This window comes from Cebus imitator, unplaced genomic scaffold (assembly GCF_001604975.1).
Source record: "Cebus imitator isolate Cc_AM_T3 unplaced genomic scaffold, Cebus_imitator-1.0 Scaffold444, whole genome shotgun sequence".
NCBI classification, from domain to species: Eukaryota; Metazoa; Chordata; class Mammalia; order Primates; family Cebidae; genus Cebus; species Cebus imitator.
The window spans coordinates 2,065,338-2,074,074 of NW_016107759.1; the positions used below are offsets into that span (position 1 = coordinate 2,065,338).

The 8,737-nt window shown below is 60.4% G+C and overlaps 1 protein-coding gene across 1 annotated transcript; it reads right to left on the reverse strand.

The window, feature by feature from the left end:
• Positions 1–31: 31 nt before the first annotated feature.
• Positions 32–6,528, reverse strand: ATP6V0C (ATPase H+ transporting V0 subunit c). Its single transcript, XM_017511224.2, has 3 exons — positions 6,228–6,528; positions 888–1,071; positions 32–708 (listed from the first exon to the last, which is right to left on the reverse strand). The coding sequence occupies exons 1-3, from the start codon at positions 6,304–6,306 to the stop codon at positions 504–506; spliced, it is 468 nt and encodes a 155-aa protein (XP_017366713.1). The 5' UTR covers positions 6,307–6,528; the 3' UTR covers positions 32–503.
• Between the last annotated feature and the right edge of the window lie 2,209 nt (positions 6,529–8,737).

The following is an 8,737-nucleotide window of genomic DNA, read 5'->3' on the forward strand; positions in this document are numbered from 1 at the left end:
GCGCCCAACAAGCGGCACAGACACAGGCCCGACACATCCGAGAACTTTATTGGACACAGCTCCGCGCAGGGCCAAGGGCCCGGGGGCGAGGGCGGCTCCATCCAGAAGTCTCAGCAACAGGAACCCACAAGGCGACACTCTAGCTAAGGTTATAGATAGGTGGGAGACGAGGGCCGCTCCGCAGATGCAAGAACAGGCCAGATCTTTATAAATAAACATCCAGTTAAGAGAAATGACAACTCTACATCATCCGCATACACAGAGCACTCTAGGGGGTGGGGCGCCGGGGGCCTGGAGGGGCGATGAGTGGGCCCAGATGTCCACGGCACGGGGCGGGAGAGGGCAAGGCCGGGGCAACAGACGATGGGCACTAGGACACTGCGAATGTACAAGACCAACTACTGGGGGCGGCGGCCCCGTGCGTGTGTGTCAGGCTGTTCGTTCTGGAATGAGGAGGGGTGGTCTTTACATAATATTCTGTGGCTGGTGGGTTTGGAGAGGGGCTACTTTGTGGAGAGGATGAGGGCGACGATGAGACCGTAGAGGCCGAGCACCTCGGCGAAGATGAGGATCAGGATCATGCCCACGAATAGTCGGGGCTGCTGGGCGGTGCCCCGCACGCCGGCGTCCCCCACAATGCCGATGGCAAAGCCAGCTGCCAAGCCGCTCAGGCCCACGCTCAGGCCAGCGCCCAGCTGGAGGAAGCTCCTGGGGGCAGGAAGAGAGGGCTCACATCAGCAGCCTGCCGGCCCGGGGGAGACAACTGGAATCAAGGGTCCGGGTCACCACCCACAGGGGAACGGAACCCTCCCTGCAGCCCCCCAGACCTGTGCAGGGGCCTGACGCCAGGCGGGGCAAGCACCAGGTAGGGTGGACCCAGCGCTTACCTGTAGAGGCTGATGTCATCATTCAGGGAGTTGGCGATGAGGACTGCCACCACCAGGCCGTAGATGGCAATGATGCCAGCCATGACAACTGGGATGATGGACTTCATGATCAGCTCCGGCCGCATGACGGACATGGCCGCAATGCCGGTGCCGCTCTTGGCCGTGCCATAGGCAGCGCCCAGGGCTGTGGGAGAAAGGCAGGGTGAGCCCACAGGAACACACAGGCCATTTGGGGCTAGGACCTTGGGGTGCAGCTCTGGTACAGCTTCGAGGGCCACCCCAAGTTATCATAGGCAGAGGGGGAGCCAAAGGTAGCACCCAGCCAAGGGCAGGATGACCCAGGAGGAACAGCCACAGGCGAGCAAAAGGAGCCTGGGATGGCCGCTCCTTCCCTCCTCTACAGAAGACCCCCACCCTCAGAGTCCAGCTCTTCCTCCAGCAGCAGGCGTTGCAGCAGCCTTGCCCATCTGGGGCTCCCGGCTCTGCAGTGAACCCACTTGTGATCCCAGGGAGCCCCAGTGCAGCCTCAGCAGCCCCCATGTGGGGTCAGGGGCAGCCGACCCTTAGGGCTACTGCCCAGGACAACATGCTGGAGAAGCCACCACAGGTCTTAGGGATGGCAAAGCCACGGCTGTAGGGTGTGACCTGACGGTCAGAAGCAGCTGACCCTGGCCACTCCTGTCAGGCCACAGCGCGCCTGACTCACTGCCAGCCCAAGCTCCCCAATATTCCCCCAGGAGGGCCAAGCATTCTGCCATAAAGGGCGCCTCTCAGCACCGTTGGCCACACAGCAGGCCTGGACTCTCGAGAGACTGGAGAATCTTCTCTAACCAGAGAGGAGGGTTGGTGCGGTGGCTCACACCTATAATCCCAGCTCTTGCAGAAGCCCAGGCAGGCATACCATGAAGTTGTCAAGAGTTCGAGACCAGCCTGGCCAACACGGTAAAACCCAGTCTCTACTAAAAATACAATAATTAGCTGGATGTGGTGGTGGGGGCTCATAATCCCAGCTACTCGGGAGGCTGAGGCTGAGAGAATCGCTTGAACCTGGAAGGTGTAGGTTACAGCAAGCCAAGATCTTGCCACTGCAGTCCAGCCTGGGCAACAAGAGGGACACTCCATCTCAAAAAATAAATAAAAACCAACCAGAGAGGAGAAAAAACGAGCCACGAAGATAATGGGGGCACAGAGAAGATGACGGGGATCATCACCAGTCCAATCACGAGGCCTCAGCTGACCTCTCAGAGGTCTCCCCTGCACACAGGGTAGCCCCAGGCACACAGGGGCCTGGCCAGAGGGCCCAAGCCTCCCACCACAACAGTGCTGTCAGGGGTGGCTCCAGGGCCGCCTGTCTCCTCCAGAGCTGTCCCTCCTTCCTCTCCCAAGAGAATGTTGCCTTTCTTTTGAATTCCCCTCTCCTGGGCCCTATTTTCAACATGGAGAATTCTGTGGACACAGCAGAGTCACGGGAACTCAGCTGCCTTTCTGACTTCTGCCCTCCAGAGCCACCACAGGGGCCTGCTGGGCTGCCCGAGGGGACTGCAACTGGCAACTCCCTTCCCCATCTCTGCCCTCGGCACTCATGCCATTGTTTTTTTTTTTTTGAGATGGAGTTTTGCTTTTGTTGCCCAAGCTGGAGTGCAATGGCGCAATCTCAGCTCACCGCAACCTCTGCCTCCCGGGTTCAAGTGATTCTTCCTCCCTCAGCCTCCTGAGTAGCTGGGACCACAGGCACGTGCCACCATTCCTGGCTAATTTTGTATTTTTAGTAGAGATGGGGTTGGTCCAAGTTGGTCAGGCTGGTCTTGAACTCCTGACCTCAAATGATCCGCCCACCTCAGCTTCCCAAAGTGCTGGGATTGCAGGTGTAGGCCACTATGCCCTGCCCACCGTGGTCTTTTAAAGGAAAAGATCAATAACCAGCCTGACCTGTAGAAGACTCCACAGGTCAGAGGCAGAGGGACTAGGACCACCCCCGCCATTCCACTTCACATTTTACTGATGTATTTGGGCCACACAAGTTGCCTACCCTGTGCCCCAGCACTGAGCAGGAGTGAGGACACAGGCACAGTGACCTCCAGGCACAGTGGCATGTACTCCAGGAAAGCAGAGGGGGGCGCTGGGGAAGGGATTCATAGTAGGTGTCCCAAGTTGGCAGGGAGGAGAGAGAGGAGTCACCCAAGCCGACAGCACTGGGTATCCAGGGAGTGGCTAGAGGGAGGGAGGATGCTGGGACCTGGGCCAGGGAGTCTCACTGCCTCCTCCACGCCACCCTGGAGGTGCCCAGACATGCCACGCCAACACCTGGTACACCTGCAGACTGGGACCCAGGGCCTGTCCCAGAGCCTGTCCTGGAACTCCTGTTCCAGTGCATTTTTTCCTGGGGAGCACATAGATCAATTACAGTGCATTTTGGGGGCCCCCACTGCAGGCCCAGGACCACATCTGACTGCATCACATATGCGCAAGAGACCAGAGCATGGCGGACACGTGGGCAGGAGACTGAATACAGGGAACTCAGCCACCCAGGTAGTGGACACTGTGAGACCAGAGCCCACCAGAGGCAGGACGCAAGCGGGCCCTTCCGTACCGAGGGCAGCAGGAAGATCATGTGGCTGGCAGGGGGAGGAGGTACCAAGAGGAACACAGGGAAGAAAGGGGATGGCAGCCAGGAGCCAAGTACTGTGAGGGCTCCGGACTCCAGCTCCAGAGGCGAAGCCTGACCAGACTGCAGAGGGCAGACCCGTGGGCAGTGCTAGGCTCAGCGGACACAGAAAGAGTAGGGGCCTGAAAGCAGTTCCAGGAACATAGGCACAAAATACAGGGCGCCTGCCAGCAGGGAGGAAGTCACAGTAAATATGGAAAAGGAGAAAATGACAGCTTCTTGGAAGACATGATGAAGAAAGAATCAACTGGACATTTGTCACGAGAAAAAAAGGGGAAGCTGGGATGGGGGCCTGCAAGAGGCCTGTGGACCTCATTCAGTTGAAGACCAATCTGTCAGTGCCAGGCAGGCCAACGACCAGGAGCTGGGGACAGAGCTGGAGGTTGGCCTGGCAGCAACAGCACATGCAACTAACTGGAGGGCAGGGGGCTTGTTTAGGGTGGCACAGCAGGCGAACCCACGTCCTAGAGAAAGGCATCTTTTAGAAGGCAGAAATAAAGTCAGAAGTTGGGCCAGGCATGGTAGCTCACGCCTATAATCCCAATACTTTGGGAGGCCGGGGAGGGTGAATCATTTGAGGCTACCAAGAAGTTGAGACCAGCCTGAGCCATGTGGTGAGGCCCTGTCTCTACAAAAAATCAGCTGGACATGGTGGCGTGTGTGCCTGTAGTCCCAGCTATTCAGGAGGCAGAGGATTGCTTGAGCCTGGGAGGTCGAGGCTGCAGTGAACTGTGATCACACCACTGCATTCCAGCCTGGGAAACAGAGCAAGACCCTGTCTCAAGAAAAAAAAAGAAAAAAGAAATTGATTTAATTGGCCAAGGGAGAGTTTAGCTCCTGGAGAGCCACACAGTAAGCCACGATTATCCCGAAGAGTCAGGGATAAGTAGGAAAGGCCTATGCCAGCAATAACATGTTCTCAGTAATTTCAGCACACCTGCTGGTCAGGTTGTTCGAGGGCCTGTGTAGGTCTTGATGGAGAGGGACGCAGGGAGCTCGGTGCAGAAAAAGGGCTCGGTGGACAAACTCAGGGCTTCAAGAGCAAGTAGCAACACCTGGAATTTCAGTTCCACAGGGGCAGGGATCTTATTTTGTTCACTGTTGTCTCCCCAGTACCTGGCACATAGTAGGCACTCGATCAAGATTGTTTGGATGAGGATGAAAGACAGCCACAAGCAGTACCCCACAGGTGGCCAGGCAAAGGGGGATCTCTGGAGGCATTCTCTGGGCAAAGAACAGATGAAGCTGAAGGGGAAGGGCTCGACAACCTGTCTGGGGAAGTCTCCAGTGTGTGGAAAGAGAAGGAGGTGCTGAGGTGGAAGACGTCTAAACCACTTATTCTACCACAAATGACCCCTTACTTGCACATCATGGAAAGGGCAGGGCTCATTCACGACTGGCAGGCAGGTCCAGGCAGAGGGAGGCCCCCAAGAGAGGACAGTCCCAAGCCCCCACCCCACAGGTGTTTACAGTCAACAGAGACTGTTTGGAGTTCAAACCCTCCACATACCTGCACTAGGAGCTTCCCCAGGCCACTAGGCAGGGTGGGGCAGAGTAGGGCAGGGTCATCAAAGCTAAAACCAGACTTAACCAAGGAGGTGGAGACCAGACCAGGCCAGACCAGTCCATGGAGGCTGAGGCTGGGCCAGAACTTACCTCGTGGGTCCCACATTCCTGGGCCTAGCCCAAGTGCCATTCTCCCAGGAAGGCCAATTTTCACTAAATTTGACACTCAGGACCTGTCAAAGCCTAATTTCAAAAGCAGCGTGCCATCAAGAACCCTTGATGGCACACTTCTTCAAACCCAGGGTAGCCCCTCCCAACTTCAGGCCTCGGAAGGAAAGGAAGGTCATTCATTCATCACTCCATTCATGAAGAGCGGAACTGGAAGCCTCAGTCCTGAGGGCAATGACCGGATCCTGTCACCATCTCACCCACCTCAGAGCACAGACCCTCTGCACAGCCCCCCAGAGCCGACGATGCAGCCTCCCAGCTCCCCTCCACTTCCACACACTCCCACCCCGGGTCTCCGCGGGCTCTCGGAACCAAGCCCTCAGCCTAGCTTTCCCAACCAGCCCACGCAGCGACACGGGTATTGGGCAATCGTGACCAGCTCCAACCGGAAGCACCTGCCGGTGGGTGAGACCCACCTGATCCCCGGGGCCGGCCGCCACAAGGGCGAGGACTGTGGATCTCCCGTGGGAGACATGAACTCCCACCGGCCGAGCAGCGCCAGAGACCCTCCTCCGGGGCGCTCCTGGGCCCGACCCGCGCCAACACCCGCGCACCGGAGCCTTCGAGGTGTGATGTCACCTGCCCGCAGAATCGGCCCGCGCGCCGCCCCTCTCGCGCCCCCACCCCAGCCTCTCTCTCACCGCTCCCTGGGCTAAGATGGCAGCGGTGCCGCCGCCCCACCCCCGCACCCGCACGACCCAGCTGGCAGGGCCGCCGGCCCGGACCCCCGAACCCCGCAGCCTGGCCAAGCCCGCACGCCCTGCGTCCCGGGGCCCCCGCAGCCGTCGGGGTGCCGACCCCCGCCCTCAGTCACGCGAGTAGCGAGCGCCCCCGACCGCTCGGGATTGCGTCAGAGTGACGTCACACACCGGACCCCCGCGAGCTGCGAGCATGAGCCCCGCGCGCCCCCGCCCCCGGGTCCCTCCCGCCGCGGCGCTCACCGCTGAAGACCATGGCGGCCGAGGCGCCCATGACGGCGAAAAACGAAGCATACTCGGGGCTGTTCTTGGACTCTGACATGTCTGCGGGTGGGGAGGGGGCGAGCTCTGCGGGCAGTGGCGGAAGCGAGGGCGAGGACGCGCAGGGAGCGAACGCGAGCAGACGGGCGGCGGGGAAGGCGATCCGGCCCGTCAGCCGCTGCGCTCTAAATACCAGCACCGCAGAACAAAATGGCGGCCGCGGCCGCGTCACATGACCTGGGCCCCGCCCCTGCGGGCCGTACCACTTCGCACCGTGGAGGAGACGCGGTCCCAGGACGCCCGAGCGGCTCGTCGACCGCGCCTGGGCTGTGCCGCCCTCCCAGCGACCCGGACCTGGCACCCGGTCCCGCCCCGCCTCGGCCTCCGCGGGCGCTGCCCGGCGCCGCCGGCCTCTGGATCCCCGCCGCGTTGGACCGGTCCCGCGCCGGGGCGGGGCGGTGTGTGCCTTATTAGCATATGGGGCGGGAACTCGGAGCGCCCCGCCTTCTCTGCGGCGGCGCGGCGTCTGCAGGTGTTCGGTTCCCAGCGATGCTTTTCTTTGCACCCTTGGCGTGAAGCCGCAGGCCGTGGTTTCGCGGCCTTGCCCCCAAGGCGGCGCCTGACTCCTCCAGATGCCCGTCTTCCAGGATCTCCTTACTAATCATGGGCGAGCTAAGGGTCCGAGCAGATGTGCGGGGCGCCGGCCTTCTCTGCGTCAGCGTCCAGGAAAGCCCCCAGCCCACAACTGTGAAGTCCCAGCCCGTTGCTACAGCCCTTCTGTGTCCCCGAGTCACTTCCCTCCCCACTGTCCCCAGTCTCCTCCAGACCCACTGCCTCTGACCTGGCGGTTGGTGACTTCACCTGTCGCTTGGGAAGAAAAGGACCCCCTCCCTGCACTTGTCTCTGCCTTTGCATCAGGCCCCCAAACGTTAGTGGGTTGTGTCTCTGCCCCCAAGCTGGAGGCGTGAGTGGTGGAAGCCCTGTCGGAACTGCGACCTCTCGAGATACCCCCCGGGCTCTGCACGTTCTTGCGTCAGGGTCCTCCCTCCTGTCCTTACAGCCACCCACGCCCGCTAAATCCGCGCCTTCAGGGCCATCTTCTGGAGCAGGCTTGGAGCGGTTCCCGCAGCCGTGCAAGCAGCCCGGCCAGGGCTGGCGCTGCCCTACTGATCCCCGTATGGCAGTCCCTGGCACCCCCTCTGCCTGATCTCCATCCACCTGCTCTGGCTGCCCACGGCCCTTTCAGGGACCCTGGGCAGCTGCCACCAGGTCCGGGTGTCCTTTGAGCTCTAAGGCCTCGTTCTGGGTTAGAGCTATCCCTGAGTGGCCTGGGTGCCGGCTCATCCCCATCTCCATGGTGGTTATGGCCACCACGGGTCATGGCCCCTGGCCTGGTCCTCTGGGTGGACTCAGCCCCACTTTCCCCAGCAGGAGACTCCCTCAGGCCCCTTCCCCTTCACTAGCCTGGGCCTGCCACTCGTGGAACTTGCAGCCCATGAAAGTGCCCAAGTCTGTCCTGGTTCAAAGGAGAGGAGGCAGCAGATGCCATCAGAGGCCCTTCCTGCACCGCCCTCTCTTACGCGACCCTTATTTCTGAGAAGAGGAATCTTCACTCTGTCTCCACCTCCTCAACCTGCCCTTCCCTCCCCAGCTCCTTGCCTTTGCCAAGGTCACCAGTGATTACTGTTTCTCTAAGCAGAAGGACACCTTTCAGGCTGTCTGAGTGGGCCTCTGTGCCGCGTGGGCTGCCACTCTCTCCACACACTCTCCTCTCTCCTGCAGACTTCCTAAAGCTCGGACGCCCTCATTCTTCCTGGAGTCACAAGGGCGGGCCCAGGCCCCATAGCCCCAGCTTCACTGCAGGTCCTGGTGTACCCAGGGCTGCCCCTGGCTCTGCCCGTCCCCTGCATGATCCCATCATTGCCCTGGCTTTGTCCCCCATCGTATGCTACCCTGTCCCTCACGTGCACCATTCCAGCCACTATCACCCTCTGAGTGAGAGCAACACCCAGTGCCTGCCCCCATCACTCCAAGCCCTCCAGGGAAGCCCAGGCCAAGGAGGCTGCTGGCCGGGGCTGAATTCAGACCAAGGAAAGGTGGCACAGAGCAGTCCATCATGGAGAAACAGCACAGTCCAAGCTCAGGGGTGGGCCGGGCGCAGTGGCTCACGCCTGTAATCCTAGCACTTTGGGAGGCCAAGGTGGGAGGATGGCTTGATCCCAGGGGTTCAAGACCAGCCTAGGTGACAAAGTGAGACCCCATCTCAAACAAAAAGGCGTAGGGTGGGCAAACTGCACCTAAGTCCATCGTGACTGAAACACCAGGACTGGGGACATGGGAGCATGGAGAGACTTCCCTCTGCAGGAGCAGGGAGTGGGTCAGCCGTGCTCACCACCCTCTTAGCGCCCATGCGTTTTCTGCCTAAGTTCTGGTGTGAGAGGACACACCAGGTCTCCAGTTCAGTTCCTGACACCTGAAGTAGTGTGTCTGAG